Source organism: Taudactylus pleione, unplaced genomic scaffold, assembly GCF_031769625.1.
Source record: "Taudactylus pleione unplaced genomic scaffold, aTauple2 ptg000519l, whole genome shotgun sequence".
NCBI lineage: Eukaryota > Metazoa > Chordata > Amphibia > Anura > Myobatrachidae > Taudactylus > Taudactylus pleione.
In genome coordinates this window covers 1743282-1764493 of record NW_028284921.1, presented here as the reverse complement: position 1 = coordinate 1764493, position 21212 = coordinate 1743282, and the positions used below count along the sequence as shown (strand labels likewise).

The 21212-nt window shown below is 42.4% G+C and overlaps 1 protein-coding gene across 5 annotated transcripts in view; it reads right to left on the bottom strand.

Moving 5' to 3' along the window:
* LIMCH1 (LIM and calponin homology domains 1) overlaps positions 1 to 21212 on the bottom strand; it is a 265674-nt gene that overhangs the window by 19088 nt on the left and 225374 nt on the right. For 3 of the 5 annotated variants that reach the window (XM_088450571.1, XM_088450572.1, XM_088450573.1), the window contains 7 exons: positions 15330 to 15456; positions 14549 to 14706; positions 13836 to 14244; positions 7975 to 8202; positions 7567 to 7651; positions 6534 to 6685; positions 5439 to 5538 (listed from right to left, as the gene is read on the bottom strand). In XM_088450571.1, the coding sequence (XP_088306697.1) occupies positions 5439 to 5538; positions 6534 to 6685; positions 7567 to 7651; positions 7975 to 8202; positions 13836 to 14244; positions 14549 to 14706; positions 15330 to 15456 (1259 nt within the window). Of the gene's footprint in view, positions 1 to 3383; positions 3465 to 5438; positions 5539 to 6533; positions 6686 to 7566; positions 7652 to 7974; positions 8203 to 13835; positions 14245 to 14548; positions 14707 to 15329; positions 15457 to 21212 lie in introns of all 5 variants that reach the window. The other 2 variants (XM_088450569.1, XM_088450570.1) reach the window with 1 other exon arrangement.

The window sequence follows — 21212 nt, the reverse complement described above, 5'->3', positions numbered from 1 at the left end:
CTGTACCAAACATTTAAGGCCTAGGCATTGCTACAATGGCCATTTGGTGGGGTCGGCACACAGGACAAAACACTTATTGGAATATCCTTATCATTACTGTTTAGAATTCCTACAGCACTGATGTAATGAAGAACACACCACTAGTTTACAGTAATACTTGTAGGATATTACAGTCGTGTACACCGTACTCATACATTACAGAATACAGGTGGCAGACTGGCACTGACATGTCCATTCTTAAAGGGTTAATATAAGAAAGTGAGGTTTTACCAAATAAAAAGTTCCTTCTAGATTATACGATCCATTATTAAAGTTATATAGATCAGAAGGATTTCAGTGGGAATGCCAAAATACGTAGTCAGTCTTATTAATATCCAGAACTACTACCTGTGATTTGTGGTGTGCTGGCAGACATCCGAGGAGCACCGAAAACAAAGCGTTTGCTGGTGATGATCAGAAAAGCATGGCATTGTATCAGCATATTATCTGGTTTCCTCCATGATTTACAGTATGAACAAGCGGGAAGGTTAAACTCATATAGGCGCACTCACTGGTACAAAATGGAACACTTAGGGAACAGTGTTTGAGCCCCACTAAAGTAAACTCCACAATAGGAAGGGTATTAGGTTGTTCCAGGGGGCGTCATCAAGAGGTGGAAGTAGGAATTTGGGAAATAAATTACTTAAGCAGGAACAACTGAATCCTGGAAGCCAGCGCTATACCTTATTACCATAAAAGGTTAGCCATTTCAAAACATTAATCTAGCACTGGCCAGAAGTACGTATCCTTAACTGACTGGATCAAGCAAATCTAACTGGATGTGTGAGCAATCAGAGAGGGTGGAATGGCTGAAATCTGACCAACCACAATATGTAGACAAAAGTGATCAGACACCCCCGCGCAAGCGAAATGCATGCCATCCATACCATTGCAAACGAGTTTCAAATGGCCACTAAAGAACACTTCGTAGGGAGGCCCATGCCCCTGCAGTTCTACGGAAACAAATGTTTTATCAGGGCGACAACGCCACCTGATGCTGGACTGGTATACAGAAAATTCGGTAACCTGGATGGACTGGCCAGCTCAGAGTCCAGATCTTAACCCCTTTGAGAACATCTGGGACGAATTGGAGCGATGGGTATGTTCTAGGCCGACTTGAACTTCTTCAGTGTCACAGTTGGTCACTGTACTTAAGGCGGAATGGCACAACATACCGCCTGCTGTTGTCCAGGAACTTGTGGACAGTTTGCCAAGAAGAGTGTCTGCAGTGATCACTGCACGTGGTGGATGTACAAAGTACTGACGTCAATAAGATCTCGATCTATTTGCTGTAAGTGTACAATCACTTTTGTCTACATAGTGTACAATGAACCAATATATCTAAATTAAATGCAAATAATAAAATGTACTAAATGATGGATAGCCAGTAAGGAGTGCCATTGAGCAGTACTGGCAGATCTGATTTTATAACTCTACATTGTGATTGTCTAGGATGGGACAATGCTGTAATTGTTACACAGAACTCTTAAATTGTTGATTAAGACTCAACTCAAAGGTCCCCATGACCCAGTATCTGCTAACCTATTAGCACTCATGTTAATATTTTATCCCCAATTATATAAGCATATGTTTAAAGGACCAATATCGGTTTTCATTTAAAGACATAAGTACAGAAAGGATATGTATTATTCGTGAAAATAAAGGTTGAATTATTTGCTCCTTAATTTTTACCACCAGCCACTCTAAGACGATAAAGTTTTCACAAGTACAGACTGATTTCTGCCTCTGCTTGTACAATTTCAGAAGAAGATGGAGTTTGAGGAGAGGATGAAGTTTGCACAGTCTTAGGGGAAGAGCTAAGCAGTGTACAGCATCAGTGTTCATTGCCAAGTAGATAATTGGGGGGGGGAATAGTGCTTCTTGCAGAATGGTGGAGCACATGGTGAATTTCCACTCCTCATATGGCACTGCACTTTACACCAGTACAGAGCTGGAAGTCGGTCACATCTTAGGTATTTAATGGGGTGCATTTTGCACCAGCATGTTTGCTCAGCTTTGTTGGAGTAGCGCACACCGGGCAGTGTGTAGCAATGTATAGAACTCTCCACAAGAAATAAAGTGACACATGTAATAACAGTTATGTCCCCTCACTCATGGTTACAGTAACTTCGGAGGAAAACTGAAGGGGTAGTAATAAAATAGCAGGAGGTTGGACTTTTCACTTCAAGTCTTCTGAGTAAGTCTGCTGCTCATTGTGCACTGGGTGGACCCTCATGAGGCACTGGTGCAAAATCAGAGCATTTTGCGGTGCTCATTCAGCGTGGATCAGATATAGCTAGCCATGGGAGGCAACTTTGTGCATCAATATAAACTAGCAGAAACCCGCTTTCTCCCAGTAGTATCACAGCGAACACAGAACTTCTCAGTAACACATGTTTGAGCATTACAAACAGTATACAGTAATCTCTCTCTGGAGATTAGAATGGACTAGACTCACTCATGCTGTACCGTTTATACCAGCTGTAGAAAATATATTTGGATAGAACGACATACTACCACAATGATCTGTATATAGTAAAATACAGTGTACAGGTGCAATCCCACATATAGGGCTTTATTCTGAGTCACATGCAGAGGCGTCTGCAGAAATCCATCTTGGCGCATCTTTAGATGCGCCATCTAAACATGCACCAGCCCCATGAGCGGCACAGTTTCTCTGTCTGAGTATGGCGTCCTGTGTGAGTGGGTGTGCATCTCCAGACGCAGCAGCGGTCAGTGACACACCCGCTTCTGCCTACCCACCCCCGTTACCTCCCAGTAATGTCCACTAAAAACCATATACTTCCAAATTCATTCTGGGTCTTGGTGCGGTAACAATTGGGACATGTGCAGTACATAAAACATTGACCAACTGCGCTCATATCAGGCATTGTGTGCGGTTCATAATCAGGCCCATATTCTTATACACCCTACTTATGTAAAAAGAGGACGTTAATCTGGAATTATTTTAACGCTAGGAGTTTCTAATACTGATTGATCCGCAGGTCCCCAGGCAATTAGATCACCATTGCCTGTTCTTTACCGACAAGTTCCTTGAACGCAACTGTATATTGCCCAATATTAAATGATGCTGTAGTTCAATGTGCAGTTATATTTCTGGAACACTCTCTGACAGCATAGACCAATGGTATATAAGATATGAGCATCAACCAGCTTATGCACCACACGTGGATCCACACATTACAAGATTTTTACAAACCCAGGTGATTTTTCCAAATAAGAGCAATGCAGACAGAGCCCAACACCATAAGCAGAACACCAGTGACCACACCACAATTCTGTGCTGGAGAAGACAGGGTGCGGCTCAATTCAACAGCGGTTACCTGACTTTAACATAAGCTGGGGGCGATACCCAGCGGTCTGGATCTTAAGAGTAATGTTTAGCTGGATATTGTGGAGAGATCCTGAGGTACAAAGGTCATAACAATATGTAAAAAGACAGCAAAACAAACAAACAAAATAAAACAAAACAGCCAGAAAACAGTTACAAAACAACATACAAATATTGCTAATATTAAAATAAATAAAAACAGAAAATGTTATACAGCGTGTATTCCCTTATAAGAATATACAACCGTCAATTTCAAAATCCCCAAGGTTCACATCCTGTGGTAGTATACCCCTATGGAAACTTCAGTCTATTACATAGAACTGCAAATAATTTTACATTGATGAGTAAAGCATAAAAGAAAATATAAAAAAAAAAATAGCCAGAAGCTTTAAAACCTTGCAATGCATCAGGTGTGGGATGGTATACATTTAATCAGATTAGGGGACACTTAGCTTGAAGACACTTTAAAAGACACAGATGTGTCTGAATACACTATTGCGGCAGTCACGCCAAACAGTCCCTCTCAGCGCACCAGGTCCCGTGCGACCCTGCTTGCAATGAGCGTCTGTTTTGCATCATTTTCGCTCGAAGATGCGTCATAGTCACCAAGACGCACCAGGGTACTGCACGGATTAATCTGATACAAGAAACTTATCTGTGTGCAACTGGATCTGAAACTGTATATGAAGTGCTACAATGTAGCGGTCACCGCTTTCCTCCACGCCAAGTTCCGTTCATTTACAGACTGTCGCTTACAGATACACAAGTTTTGCATATAGAATTAATCAGTGCAGTCTCCTGGTGCATTTTCAGGCAAAAAAAAAAAGACATTTGGCGTAAACAGTCACATAGAACCTGGCGGCTAATTCACCCCAGGCGTCTATTGAGGCTAGATGTATGAGGACACATCTGTACTTGATAAACACTTATTCTCAAAAGTAAAATAATCAGTCATTTCAGCTGCTGTGACATCATCATTTCCCCTGCCCCAGTTTATAACTCCACCAATCCGAATAGAGCCAACATACTGTCAGCTGAGTTATCATAATATGGCCACGTGCTGCCCCGGGCTTGGTCCTATTCTTCTGTTTCCACCATCTGAGTGGCACTCATTCCAGTAACATAAATTACACAGTGTTTATGGAACATACGATGTCATTTGCCATTTCTCTGATCAAACACTGCAGGGTTCTCCAGTGTAAGAGCAAATCTGTATGATATAAGGTGATCTACAGCCCCTTATCATCCCTAATCAAACCAGGGCTGTCCACCCTCTGTCTGCTAATCTAAGAAAGTTAGCATTGACACAAGTAAATTATGATGCCATATCATAGTATTACCAACATGGGCCAAACTGCTATATCCAAAAAATATTTTACAGATAGCACTCACTAAATGGTGCAGGGCTCTAATGCCGAACCATAAATTTATGATCAGTATATATATTTGAAAAATGATTACAGTAATGCATTGCAAATTGCATTTAAAAAGATAAAATAAATAAAAACTGCAACTGCAGGCACAGTAAATATAACAGGTGCACACACAAACAAATGGCCTAAACACACAACAAGAATTAATGTATGGATGTGTATTTATTGCATGAAATGAAAATGAACAGACGTTTTATTTCTTTTGTGCTATCGTCACATCCAGTAGGTAAGAGAATGTGTCCCAACCAATCACTGTTTGTTCCCCTTACCAAATAAATGTGCCTGTACGGGGCAGCTAGGTTTCCACTGTACATGTAATATTGTAAATACGATATGCTTAACTAAAGAGAGGTTACAGCATTTACGAATACCTGCAATGACCCTTACTGGAGATTCACACTGGGTGCATCATTGTATATTTAATTTTATTTAGTAGAGTAAAACAATACTACATTGCACAGTAGGCAAATTCATTTATGTACAAAAATATTAAGAAATGGCTTAAAAACACTGTAGGACAAGGTCTGCTACATGAGTGCAACCCCAGTTCTATTCCAGTCCATGTGGGTGAATGGTGTGGCATGCCATCAGAGGGTGGCGCTATTTGTACGCACCATACTGCTCTTTCCGTAGAGAATCCTTTCCATCTTCAGGTGCTCTCCTCACCTGAGCCACAGTCATTTCTTTCTGTTCCTTGGTCGTGGAATCCAGAGACTGGAATGAACAAAAGCTACATTTAATGCCACTGCTACTCAATATGCTGTAGAACTACAGGTCTCAGCATGGTAGCACCTCTTATCATGTTTAAGATTAAGATGTGCAGCCTAACCCCCCTTTTTTCCTCTGTGTATGTGTGTATTTAGGGTATACTTGATGGCGAGACCCATTCTTTTAGGCTAGCACACCTACTACCTGTCCCAGGTGATTTTAATTGGTATAAGTTCTTTTCATTGCAGTACACACATTTAAATGGGCTCTATTAAAGATAAATTGAATAAATGTGTCAGTATTAGGGATGTTAGGGACCCACCTGTATAAGGTTCACTGTGACGTGATAGGTGGGCAAACATCTTTGGCCAAATATGTACCAAGAACATTACTTAAAAAAAAACATGCTAATTGTTGGAGTTTATTATAAATATTTTGATCATTACAATTCTTAGTACTTATAGTGTGCACCTCTTTTTCTGCTGTAGAACTACAGGTCTCAGCATGGTAGCGCCTCTTATTAGGTTTAAGAGTAGGATGTGCAGCCCAGATCCCCTTTTTTCTCAATACGTAATTACACCAGACTAGTTTTAAACAAGGAAAAAAAGTACTGATATGCTGCAATATATTTAGAATCACTTTTATTTTATAAATGTTACATAGCTCACCATTAGCAACAACGTAGGTTGTAAAGATACACGTTTCAAACAAGTTACATACTTTAAAAAGTGTTTGTGCACATTGAACAAACCACTATATTGGACCTGCTGCCCTCCCCCTAGCACCCCACATCTAGCCAGTCACTTGGAACCAATAGCTAGTGGGGCTAGTAGTACAGAATCCGGTTCTCTTCAATAGGACTAAAGAGGTGAATAAAAACCTATCTGGGCTGTTGAAGAGAACTGGATGCACTCAATGCCAGCTTCCGGTAAGAGGCATCCCATTTAAGTTTATTGATCAATCTTATTAGCCACCTAAAAAATTTACACAAATCTCATTACCCAGTGCATGACCAGTGAATTGGCATCCACTTGTTGCTCCTCTTCCTGATCCTTCCCATTCATAGCGAGTTCGGCTGTATGCACAGATGGCATAAACTCTATACTGGTCACAGCGGATCCTTCCCTGCTTACGCCAGCTGGCGGCACATACTCTGAAACAAAGTTGTAAAGACACCACAAAATCAAGATGAGAAAGTAACCACAGCACTATAAGAAGACAGCGGTCACTCTGCAAACATGCCATAATAATTATAATGATAACAAAAGATGCTCATTTGATTTTTAAACCTTTCAGATGTCTTCTTTTGTTGTAGTGAAACAGAACCAAAACCACAAAAAGGCAACCGGTTCTATCTATGCACAGAGGGGATAGATTTACAGTATTTACAATCCCAAGTTTTCTAAATGACGGCTACCATAATTACTTCTCTCTAAAGTAGGCAATACTGTTCCATAAAATATACTTCTACTAGGATACAAATTCCAAGAATTCAGAGTCAAAGTTAGTGACTTATATGAGACTTTCACATAAATTGTATTTCATCAGAGAGTGATTAAGAACAGTCCTACACCTGAGGAGAGAAACATACAGACGCTCCCTAAACACTATAATCTTGCCAAATCATACAGTTAGATAGAGGTACAACTTTGTGCTTGTACCAAATTCATCAAAGGTTTGGGGCATAAAATACTCACCACACCTAGTCAAGCCACAAGTGAGCAATAAATGCAATGTTTCAATATTAATTTATATTTGAAATTCAATACAAAATATAATTACCATCATAGGGATCATTCCAATTAGCCGCAATGATTTAGTGGGTGCACGTCATCGCGGCAGCAGCGGCACTTTACAGCCATCCGAACTCGCACATAAGTGCTCACCGCCCCATAGGGCTCCGTGCAAAATTGTACAAATTCGGGTTCGGAGCGGGCCGCCAGTGTTTTAACGCTGTGGCAACAGCAACTCTAACCCTTTGTGGCTTTTTAGATTGAGCCCTAAGAATCAGTCACCGCATAATAATAAACAAACCTTCTGTCATCTGCTCCATGTGGTTGGAGTTTGGTGACATCGCCGAATCCACCTGGTTTGTGTGATTTGCAACTTGAGAGAAAACCTGGAGGAAAAAGGAATATTTATTGGAAAATATGGCAAAACACAAGCAGAAATAAAAAAATGAAAAAACGGTTGTTTTGGATCAAATCTTTGATTTTTTTTTTTGCGATTTAGGTGGCTAAAAGCAAGTGTGTGTGTACAGTAGCTGGTAAATGGCTGCATTTGTCAAACAATTAAAATATATTGACTATTCCTATAAATGTAAATAAATTGGAGAGATTGTGGAATAAAAATAAATTTATACAGACTTTAGGACAAAATTACTCTTTCAGAAATCTCCCCCTTGGACACAAAATAACAGAACTTATAGAAACCCGTCCTTACCTCTGAATCCGCGACATAACCCTGCACACTTGGCCTTGCCAAGCTGAGTTCAATGGAAGAGACGTCCATCTTCACCTGTGCTGCTGATGGATCCACTCTGGCAACACCTTCAAACCTCTGTGACCTGGTCAGTGCTGGGGCAAAGGTCTGAGTGTCACTGGCTCCCCTTTCACTCTGATCCATTGTCCCATTGGGGGTTTCTCCATTCTCACTAACTTTCCCATCCACCTAAACAGGGGGTTCAGCAAAAACAGAGGGAAACTATTACACTAAACCTGAACCTATGACAAAGCAATAGATTAAAAACTGACAGGAAAACCCGGAGCCCAGGAATTTTAAAAATGGTGGCTCTGCAGAGGCCAATGTGCAGAAATGAGCCTCTATCGACTCAAACCAATAGTTGTTGAAAACATACCTCATATCGTACATTATATCAGCAGTGTGATCCATCCCCAGACAATACACCGATAGTGTGACTTCACACACACACACACACAATGAAAGCAGTTATCCCTTTAAATACATTACACAAGCAGTGTGACCCACACCCACACATTATACCAGCAGTGTGGCCCATCCTCAAACATTACACAGACAGCGTGATGCCTTACACACACACACACACACACACACACACACACACACACACACACACACACACACACACAATGAAAGCAGTTATCCCTTTAAATACATTACACAAGCAGTGTAGCCCACCCCCACACATTATACCAGCAGTATGACCCATCCTCAAACATTACACAGACAGCGTGACCCCTTCCACACACACACAATGAAAGCAGTTATCCCTTTAAATACATTACACAAGCAGTGTGACCCACACTCACACATTATACCAGCAGTGTGGCCCATCCCCACACATTAAACCAGCAGTGTAACCCACCCTACATATACCACCAAGGTCTATCCCAGCTTGGAGGAGATCCTGCGCCGAGAGGCTATGACCCTACAGTTTTTATGGTCTTCTGGGTGCTTACCCAGAAGACCATAAAAACTGTAGGGTCATAGCCTCTCGGCGAGCACCATTGAAAGTAAGAGTACCAAACGCAGTAATAGATGATGGCTGAGGCAGGCTTACGCGCCCTGAGCATCGTCTGGACCACAGAGTGAGAGAAACTCTTGGCTCTTAAGAGGGGAGACTCAAGAGCCACGCCGTCAAAGACAGACGAGGTAGGTCCAGGTGCAGGCAAGGACCCGGCGTCAACCATAGAGGAAGTGGAAACGGAATGTCTATGGAGAGACTCCATAGGTTGGTGGACCAATGTTGCCTGGGCCAGGCCGGGGCTATTAGTATCACCGTGCCGCCTTCTTGCTTGACTTTTTGAAGAACCCTCGGGAGGAGGGAGATCGGAGGAAACAGGTATGAGAGATTGTAGTCCCACCTTATTGCCAGAGCATCCACAAAGGCAGCTGAGGGGTCTCTGGTCCTGGACCCATTCCTGGGGACCTTGTGGTTGTGATGTGAGACCATGAGATCTACGTCTGGCAGGCCCCTTTTCTCCACGAGGAGTAGAAAGACATCCGGGTGGAGAGCTCATTCTCCGGCGTGTATGTCCTGACGGTTTATTAGGAAGTCTGCTTTCCAGTTGAGGACTCCTGGAATGAACACTGCCGAGATTGCTGGGAGATGACCTTCGGCTCAGACCAGAATGTTTGCCACTTTCCACATGGCTGCCCGACTTTGCGTGGTTCCCTGATGGTTGAGGTACACTAACTGCAGTTGCGTTGTTGGACTGGATCTGGACCAGCCTGCCGTGGAGGAGATCCTGCGCCTAAGTGAGTGCTCTGTACACTGCTCGAAGCTCCAGAATGTTTATGGGCAGGCAACTGTCCTGAGTTGCCCACCGTCCCTGAAAGAAATGATAACCGACTACCACGCCCCATCCGCGAAGGTTGCCATCTGTTGTGAAAAGTTCCCAGTCAGGAATCCAGAAGGGGTGAAACTTGTCCAGATGGGACATCTGTAGCCACCATGAGAGGGAAAGCTGAACCTCTGGAGAGAGGAGGATCGTCTGGGACAGTTTTGGATGATACTGTCTGTTCCACCTGGAGAGAATCAGTTGTTGCAGAGGCCTGGAGTGGAACTGGGTATATGCCACAGTCCCCGGCACCAGATCTAACTTGCCCCGGCGGTCTAGTGGAGGAGCGGGCAAACCAGTTGCCCCACTGCAGCACCCTCTGGCATGGTCTCCACCGCCGGAGGTAAAGAATGCCACTTTCCTGCATCTCTGCTCCAGTCCTGGGTCCCCAGTGGAGCCGCTAGCTAAGCCGCAGTGGACCAGTTACCGGTGTTGCGGCATCGACGGAGATAGATGGAGCAGCATCACAGGAGTCCATTAGGACACCTAGCGCTGCTTGCTCTGAAGTAAACAAAATAAAATAACTCAAAAAATAAAAGCTTGGGATGAAGCCGTCCCCCTGTTAAAAAGGTGCAACCATATCCAGCCGCACCAAACAAAAAACGGTCTGCCTGTGGCTGGGGGCGGGGTATATATGGAGGAGGACCAATGCATCCTGGGAGCCAAAGCTTAACTATTTGGGGCCCGGACCCCTCCGACCACACCCCATGGTATCCCTGTGGACCCCCTATGAACCCTGAAGAAGAAAGCAGGATTACCCATTTATACACAAAAGCAGTCTAACTCGTCTTGACACATTATACCATTATAGAGTGCCACATTTACCACATTATAGAGTGCTACCTTATTATATACCACACATTATAAAAAGCAGAGTGTATCCATTATAATCATCCTAATAGTGTTGTAACCCATCCTCAAAGATGATGGCAGTAAAGATCCCCCCACTTATGCATATTACACAAGCAGTGTAACCTACCCCCACACTATACCCAGCAGAGTGCCCACATACACATTATACCAGCAGTGTGACCCCCCCATACAAACACGTAATAAAAGCAGAGTTACCCATTTATATACATTACACAAGCAATGTGTCCTACCCCACACATTATACCAGCATTATACTTGTAGAGTGCCCCCCTTATACCAGCAGTGTCTCACTCCTACATATTATACCTGTAGAGTGCCCCCTTATACCAGCAGTGTGACCCAACCCCACACATTATATGTGCAGAGTGCCCCCTTATACAAGTAGTGTGACACACCTCACATACCATACCAGCAATGTAACCCTTTCACACACATTATACCAGAAGTGCACCCCTCTTATACATAGCAGAACCCACATACTCCCTCATCACATAATCATCAGTCCTCCCCCATCCCCTCTCCTATGATTATAAATACTGACATGTACATGGAATACTGGGACAGACAATCTTAGTTCACTAATACTTTAGTACTATGTGGAGTTCAAAGCAACATTCAGCCAGGGATGACTTTAAAACAAACGACAGAGAAAGACAGCAATGGATGCCAGATCATATATGGCATGAGTCATTGTAATAATTATGATTAACTAAACAGACCTGATTGTACAGACCCTTCACTTCATGTCAGTTACTCTGCATAGGTCCAATCCCCACATTATATGGACCCCAGCACATAATTGCCTACGTTTCAAAAAACATTTCAGGGAGATTGTGAAAGCAGCACCTATGAGCGCGGCGGTAAAGTGGGCGTGGACGGCTACATTTAAGAGGCGTGTCATAAAATGTATATCTAGATGTAAATGAGCCCCAAAGCAGTTACAGGTTGAGTCTCCCATATCCAAAATGCTCGGGACCAGGGGTATTTTGGATATCGGATTATTCCGTATTTTGGAATATTTGCATACTATAATGAAATATCTTGGGTATAGGACCCAAAACTAAACACAGAATGCATTTATGTTCTATATACACCTTATACACACAGCCTGCAGCTCATTTTATACAATATTTTTTATAATTTTGAGCATCAAAAAAAGTTTGTGTACATACATGAAATTCATTTATGTTTCATATACACCTTATACACACAGCCTGAAGGTTATTGTATACTGTATTTTAATGAAATTGTGCTTTAAAACAAGTTTGTGTACATTGAACCATCAGAAAGCAAAGGTTTCACATTCTCAGTCATACCAAAAATATTCCGTAATTCGGAATATTCCGTATTTCGGAATATTTGGATATGGGAGACTCAACCTGTAGTAAGATCTACTTGCTGATGAAATCTCACTGATACTTTTCAGAAAATACATGTAGCCATAGGGATCCCTGTGGCTTATAACCAATGCAGGGAAATTATACTAATGATCCCATTTGAATGTATATGCTGTTTTTATTTTATAAACACCTCCATAATGGGGATAGATTGCTGGACTCTTCAGGGACTCAGGGATATTGTTACTATTTCAGGGAGAGTTGGTAAGTATGACCCAACACTGCAGATCCCATGGTCGATTACTTTACAGAGTCAACACCAGCACATGCACTGAAACCTAAAATCAGTTTGCACCCTGTAACATGTTCTAGGGACAATCAGTGCTACAGGATGTGTGTCTCTATGGCAGTAGTATACATTGGAGTGTTCTGCACGTATGCCAGCATAGCTCAACCATCTACTCAGGTTGCATGGAGACTGCAGAGGCCTCCAGCACTGGAAGCTGGATCATAAGTGTGTGTGTCCCTAAGGCAGGTGGTGTATGGTTTGTATGTTCACATGGCAAATGCCTTCCTTATCCATCCAAAAGCTGCCCATGCCCTACTCTCATATATATTATTCTATCTCTGCATGTCATTTGCCCAATAGATGCTACAGTTTTTTTTTTTTTTTTATAAAACAAAATGACACAGGTCACAACAAACACCCAGTGACCATACACAATTTACATACAATTTTCAAAATGTAATATTTCAAAGCATTCTGCCTCCGCGGGAGTAAGAGGAGAACATTATACTTGTCTATATACAGGTAAGGCACATGTAGAGTTACCACTAAGAGTTATCCTGCCATTGACTTTAGAGAATGTCAGGAAAGCAAGGGGGGGTGAGGGGGAGGGGGGCTAGACACGTATGTAAAAACAAATCTATTTGCCAAAAGACTTTCCAGCTGTAAGCTGAATTAAATTATTAATGCAATATTTTTATATTTTTTAGATGATCTAATATGGCACTTGAATAGTAAGTGTATAGATTGAAGTATTCAGAGATTTTACATTTATGCATTTGCTTTTGGAATATTATTTATTCTAACTATTTTGTAGGAAAAACCGATGTCATTTGTAAGTTTTCACTTTCTATCAAAATTACACCAAATGCTCCATGAAAAGGAATCCGGATGTTTATGCTATGACAACATACTCCCCTGAATAAACTGGAAATGGACAAGTGGGATGTACACATTAATTGCAAACACATAACAAGTAATAGCTGTCAATGGTTTTAAACAAGCATCTACAAGAGCAGCCCCCTCCCACACAGATGTCCATCAACATCGGGCTGCAGCCACCATCAATGGTTGCAAAATCTCTGATGGCTGTTGGCCATCCCTACACACAGCACAAATTCATCACGGAAAGGGTCGCTGTCACCTTTCCTATATGCAGGGCAATTTTTTGGGGAAAATAGGTTCAGGAAACTATAGAAGGAGCTATAGAAACACACACACACATATATATATATATATATATATATATATACACACACACACATATATACACTATAACTTATCTTATGGAAATACATTGTGGCCAATGACATTACGTCATAGTTAATGAGACATTCAGGAACTGAGCTGCCAGAAAATAGCACTGTATATATGGCTATGGACTACCATAAAGCAAAGTGGATGCTTACAAATCACAGACATTGGGTAGTAAGTTCCACCTTTCTGCTTGGTTTTAACGCATCTCATTCCAACCAGAGACTTTACCTTGAATCTCTTCAGGACCTGCTGGGTGTTTCTCGGCTGGGAGTAAGGCTTGGGCGTCAGCATAGGCACTGCCTTTGAGACCACACTTTTTGTAGGAGATGTGCAAACTGCTGGTGTTTTCAATTCCGATTCACCACTGGGAGATATGGTCGCCTCCACCTTCGCAATGAACTTTGGAGATGGCAATGACTGCTGCCTCAAGTACTTCAGCGGGTTGGGGTCCTCTGATGAGGAGAGTAAGCCTGGCTCTACCGAATGGCTTCTCTCCAGGATTTTTGGCATCACTAAACGTTCCAGGACAGCCTCACTTATCGTGAACCTTTCAATGTATTTCTGCAAGATCTTCTCTGCCTCCTCTCGTGACTTGGCATTTTTGTAGGCTTCGTGCAATTCTTTTTCTCGCCTCTCTCTGGTGCAATGAACACATGAATAAAATGGGAATAAATAATAGTTTGTAGCAAATATTTTCAATCGTTAAACACCGTCTTTCATTTTTTGTATCTAAAATGATCTGTGATGTAAAACAAATTCTCTCTGCTGTATGCCCAGCCCCCCTCGTCACATGTTCACAGCCAGTTTTAAATAATCTGGATTACAATAAAAAAAATTAAAAAAAAACTGCAAAAACGCATCTACAAAAACTAGACCAGTCCTTTTGATCATCTTACAAAATTTTTCAGACAAATTCAATGGAAACCACAGAGGAAACCTACTTCTCTTCTACTATTTCCTTGTATGTTTTTATGCTTTTTCTCCTTTCAGATGAGTCCACTTCTCCACGGAGTACCTTCTCCATCTTCTTCCTTTCCTCTTCCTTCTTTATCAAATCCTGTGACGCACTTCTCCTTCGGGTCTTCCATCGGGCCAGGTCCTTCCACAATAAAGAGCATTTTAGGTAAGAAAATAGAGGTTTGTTCTCTACACAACAAACTTACGGCATGAAGAAAAGTAATTAATTTATGTAAAATAATTCAGCACGGTGAGAACAATACATGGGCAGCACGGATGGTGTAATGATTAGTATTACTGTCCTCAGTTTGATTCCCACCACGGCCCTAACTGTGTGGAGATTGTATGGGAGGTTTTTTCCCACAATCCAAACATATACTCTTAGGTGAACTTGCTTCTGACAAAAATGAACCAGAGTGTGTTTGCGTGCATGTGGTAGGGACTGATGTGAATGGCCAAATATTCTTTGTAAAGCTCTGCGGAATATATAGGCGCTATATGAAAAAAAGTTAAATAAATATTATTAATACTAAGTAGATCAGCATAGCATCGCTATTTGTAACTAGAGTGTCACTCTGCTTTAGCTACCATGTAAAATAGACAGTCAAAAACAACAGTGGGATTAATGAGAAACAAAAAGATTAAAAACAGTATTTACACAGGCACTGGGAACCATATTAACATGGATCAAAATGTTACACTCTCCTTTCATATATGGCATGTTAAATTAATAAAATAATAAGAACAGCGATAAAATCTACCTACATTCTGCCATGTGTCATCCTCCTCTTTGAGTAGGTCATTGACAAACTGTAAGTGTTCATGGTGAGCTTTGCTATGGGGCAGCATATTTCCCTCCTCTTCATACCTCATGTCGCACATGCTTACACTCCTGCACAGTACACGCAAAAAAAAAAAGTTAATTTCCAGCTGCAAGCACTCTATAAACTAACCACTAGGTGGCACTAAGAGTTAAATACTACATACACAAACACTTGCTACAGTGTAGAAGCGAATGGACATGATATTCAGTGTTAAGCCAGTAGGGGGGAAACATATTGAGGGAGGGGGGGAGGGGGGGAGGGGGGGGAGATACAGGAATGCATTTCAAGCAGTGCTATCTTGAAGTACACATGTGACCATTTATAGTTTAACTTGAGTATCATAATGGATCAATGTGCTGACAATAACCAAATGTAATTTAACAGGTGTTATCGTTGAGCCCTGGTAACTACTATACCTTCACTACACATAGTTCATATAAATGATTGAATCGACAACAGCAAATTAGAAAAAGAAAATGACACAAAATTAAATATAAAGAATATAAAAAAGTTGCCACTAATTAATAAATAGAATCTGAAAGGCTCTGGGATAAACCCTCTGCTAGTAAATAACAGGCAAATTGGCTTTGCTAAGTCCACAAGGTGAAGTGTTTCAGCTATATCCCAACAGCCAGTAAAACACACACCTGTATAAATACACTTACATGGCCTAATTACATGAAATGGTCATACATGTTTATATTGGCAGGCATGACGGAGATCCTGTAGTGGTGGTCAGGATGAGGTCATAATGAATACTCTGATTTTATAGGAACAAACTATTTGAAATATTTAATGGGGAAAGTAGTAAAAAGCACATGCATAAGAATACAGGGCCTGACTCAGACGTGGAAGCTATTTTGATGTTCACGCAGTTGTGAGATTATTGGTGGACTGTGCATACAACTTAGCCGCCACGGGCATGCAACTTAGCCGCCACACGCATGCAACTTAGCCGCCACACGCATGCAACTTAGCCGCCATGCGCATGCGCAGTGATTGAATTGCAATCAAATGTGACTGCGATTATAATGAGGATTTATTCGCTAGTGATTGACAGACAGGGGCCGTTTGTGGGAGGTAACGGTGAGTGACAGCAAAAATGTGGGTGTGTTGAGATAGTTTCCGGGGCGTATATATCTGCCTACATCTGTGAACCCATACGCAGAAAATATGGCGCCAGTGTCTCCGTTCCATCGGGCATTCTGCGCAACCATAGGGTTACTCAGATGGTCCATTATCATTACTGAAACATCTGCCACCACCGCTGTATATTTGTACGGAATTGCTTGGATCTAAGAGGTCGCTGGTGGCGTCTCAGTACATTTCCAGGCGGCTGTAGCATTAGTATATTATCACACGCCAGCTGCCAATGCATTAGCGCACATCTCTGACCCAGGCAACAAACTATAGATAACACAACAGGCTGCAGTCTCATGAATACTGGGGCAGGGCCACAATGTGGCGGATCACTACTTTAACAAGGTGACATTTAAAAGGAGCAACAAGAGTACAATTTATTGAAAGAAACAACCACACAATACAGCACGGTACATAAAGGACAGCACATGGGTACACACTGACAGATACATTGGCCAATTAATTGATCGGCCAATATATCTGCTGGCCGTCGGCCAGTGTGTACCCACGATATGTCAGTGAACGTCGTCGTTCACCGACATATTGCATTGGCTGTGCTGCACAGCCGATGGACACATACTATATGTCTGCAGACATATCTGTCCATCGGCATGTGTGTACGGGCGGTCTGCAGACTGCCAGTACACAAACAGCGGCAGCCGCGGAGAGGGGGGCGGGACCCACTCCCATCCATCGGGTTACGCCCCCTGGCCGGGACCTGCGGGCTGACACAGATTATGGCCGTTCAGTGTGTATGAACGACCATCATCTGCAGATATATCTGTATAGTGTGTACCCGCCAAGTCTAATATTAGTATTGGTCGAGCTGGGAATTGATCTTGCTCACCCAAAATAAAAAAGCACTGCATGAAGGACAAATGTGTGACATCCAATAGCAAACAATCAGAAATGATGCAAGCTTATTATCAATGACAATGAAAGTCTGATAGGCCATGTGATTAGATAAATATTACATACAGCATTTCATAGTGACACCAGCACCTCAAGTTCCAGGTATCCCAATAATCATTCAGTAACACAGGAACCCCAATGTAACATGTCAGCGGCTCTCACCAGGAGATACAGACACCTCTACAAGCCCGGGCACAATCCGGGACTATAGCGTTCATGTTTGCTGTGGGTATTCCTTTAGGGAAGTATTTGACAACCAATGTGGCATTATGAAACCTCTGTTGATACCGATGCCACGTGATTTCTACTAGTACTAAAAATAATGATAATATACAGCACAAGAATGATGAAGAAATAGTAGTGTGTTTAAAAACCAAGATTAACTCCAACTCATTTAATTTACATATAGCTCACACATAAGTGAAATAATACAAAGGAAATGATACGTCATGTATCACCAGGCTTGTTTCACCTCGAGGCAGCAGTTGTAACGCCTCCCCAGACCCTCTCGTCACCAACCATGCTCTGCCATAACTATTGCAGGGTAACAGTGGGAACATAGCACTATAGAGACTGGCAGTGGAGAATGGGTGAGAGAAGGGAAACACTTCCTCTCCCTATCATCTACATCACAGGTTCTCAAACTCGATCCTCAGGACCCCAAACAGTGCAGGTTTTCAAGGTCTCCTCACAGAAATCACAAGTGAAATAATTAGCTACAAATGTGGAACCTTTAAAATGTGTTAGTGAGTAATGATTACACCTGTGCACCTGCTGGCTGACCTGGAAAATGTGACCTGTGTGGGGTCCTGAGAACCACTGATCTAGATAGAGAGGAGTATGCAGAGATCCTTACAACCATGACACTGGTGGATCCTGCAAACAGCACATGCAGGACGAGCAGGCTCTCTTTTTTTATTTTTTTATTTTAAAGTAAAATAAAAAAGATTTAAAAAAAATAAAAAAATTATATATATATATATATATATATCATTGTATAAAATGGGTTAATCTGTAATTAGCAACAAAAAATAGAGTGTATCTTAAACTAAGCATATCTCAAGCTGTATTTCTCTCCTTTAAAGAAATAAATTGTATCTACAGTATATTTGTCAGTTCCATATGTGGCAGGCACCTAAACCAGCATACTGTACAAGCTAAATGTCACAGCTACTCATTCACAGCATAAGGACATTGTACAGCAGACTATAATTGTACGTGGGCAAGGTCTCACTGTCCCCATCTGCTAACCACATTAATAGAGAGCAGTATACGTCTTTTGGAAAGAACCCGTTTGAAGCCCAGCCTGCATGATTTCAGGCTGTCTCTCCAAATACCACTCAGATAATACCCATTGATTTTCATCATGTAACAAAGGCAGATTGCTGTGCGTAATAGTTTACATTTTCATCATCCCTTTTATATTAACTTGCACAGGATCTTCTATTTCCTGCACATCAAACAGGTCACATAACAGACAGGATTTAGCAACACAGCAAGAGTCCTATAAGCAGGAAAAGAAATTCCATCTTGTATATTTAAATGGGGACTCCATCATGTGACTCTCCAAACATGAAATTAATGAAAGGAATTACGAGGGGGGGAATAAGGCATCAACAATGCGGAGATTGTGTATCTGTGTTACATATTCTCACAGCTATGAGGTTTTTTTTTTCCGACAATCTAATAGAAGAAAGGCAACAATAAAACAGTATATAATAATAGACAATGGGGTCAATCCAATTGTCTGCAATGATCCAGAGGGTGAGAGTCATCTGGGCAACAGCCCCACTTTACGGCAGCCCGAACTTGTACAAAAGTGCTAACAGCCCCATAGGTTTCCAAGCAAAATTGTGCAAATTCGGGGTCAGAGCGGGCCGCAATGGGTGCGAGTTCAGGTGCCGTTGCCGGCATTAACGGCAACTCACACCCTTCGAGGACAATTGGATTAACCCCAATGTGTGTTCTCTCAAATCCTCCTCTTGTAAACTACCTGTACACTTATGGTAGTAGCCCTTTTCTAATCGGTACCTGTTGAGCAAACACCTGCATTAGGAAGGCCACTTGTTAGAACTGCAAGGTGTGTCTATAATCATATTTAAGAAAAAAATAAAAAATAAAATGTATTAAAAAAATATTAGAAATTCTTACAAGAATTATAAAAAAAAATTAATTCCAAAATGCAGCTCACCCTCTACCCATCCTATTTTGTACAAGAAGAAGCACCAAAAAAGCTCGTCTCTCTTTGGCGGTTATGTATAGCAAAAGACCTTCTACCAGAGAGTTCACAATGCTGTAGAAGCAGCTGTAGATATCAGTAATATTTCCAGGTTAGACACTTTGAAATGTCATATGTTGTTAATGCATATTCAGTACTGAGGTCATGGGTTCGATTCCCATCAAGGTCCTAACTGTGTGGGGGATCGGTAAGATTTACCGCATGGCCGGCGGTTCAAATCCCGATAGCGGAATCCCGGCAGAGGTTAAGATCCCGATAAACTAGATAAACTAACCTAACCCCCCCCTAACCTTCCCATAGGGGTGCCTAACCCTACACTCCCCCCCAAGTGCCTAAACCTAACCCCCCCTTCCCCGCTGCCTAAACCCAAGTCACCCGGGGGAGGTGCCTACCCTTAACCTCCCCCCGGGGGTGCCTATCCCAAACCACCCCTTCCCTTAACCTAAACCTAACCCTCTCGGGGGTGGGTGCCTAACCCTAAGTGCCTCCCGGGAGCCCCTAACCTAACCCTCCCCCCTCCGCGGCTTCCGCGCCCGGCTTACCTTCAATCAGGATTCCGGGCGTCGGGCTCCCGGCGTAGGTAAAATGACAAGCGTCGGGATCTCGACGCCTGTCATTTAACCCTTGCTGGGATTAGACAGTCGGGAAGCCGGCGGTCGGGATTCCATCCGTCGGCTTCCGGATTGCTTCCCCTGTGTGGAGTTTGTAGGTTCTCCCCATGCTTGCATGCATGTCCTCCCACAATCCAAAAATATACTGGTAGGGTAATGTGGTAAGGAATATAGGTTGTAAGCTCCACTGGGGCAGAGACTAATGTGAATGGGCAAATATGCTCTGAAAGCGCTGACTAAAATGAATGTGCTATATATATATATATATATATATATATGGGTTATAGTGGGACGGAACGGGGCAAAACTGCGTTCTGTCAGTTCTATTTCTGGCTCCCACATTGGTTGAAGGGAGAGACGTCATGACGTCTCTCCCACAGTTCCGAGGAGCACTGCAGTCGGACGGCAGCGGACTCAGAAGTGGGGCTTATGGTAAGTATTATGTGTTTTCTTTTTTGTGTAAGGGGTACTACTACTGGGGGCACTACTAATGGGGGCAGTGCATAAGGAGCACTACCTCTGAGGGCACTGCATAAGGGGCATCACTAATGGGACACTGCATAAGGAGTACCACTATTGGGAGCATTGCTTAAGGAGCACCACTACTGGGAGCATTGCATCATGGGCACTACTGCTCTGGGCATTGTGTGTAAGGGGCACTACTACTGCGGGCATTATGTGTATTGGGGCACTACTGTGGGCACTGTGTATAAGGGGCACTAATGTGGGCATTGTGTATAAGGGGCACTACTGTGTCATATCATGAATAAGGGACACTACTATGTGGTGTAATGTGAATCAGTGGCACTATGTGCAGTGTAATGTGGGATACTATTGTGTTACCACGCCCCTCTTTTTTTTGAGACTGCGCCCTTTCTTGTGACAGGGTGCAAATTTATATATTTATAGTCTGCATAGGTAT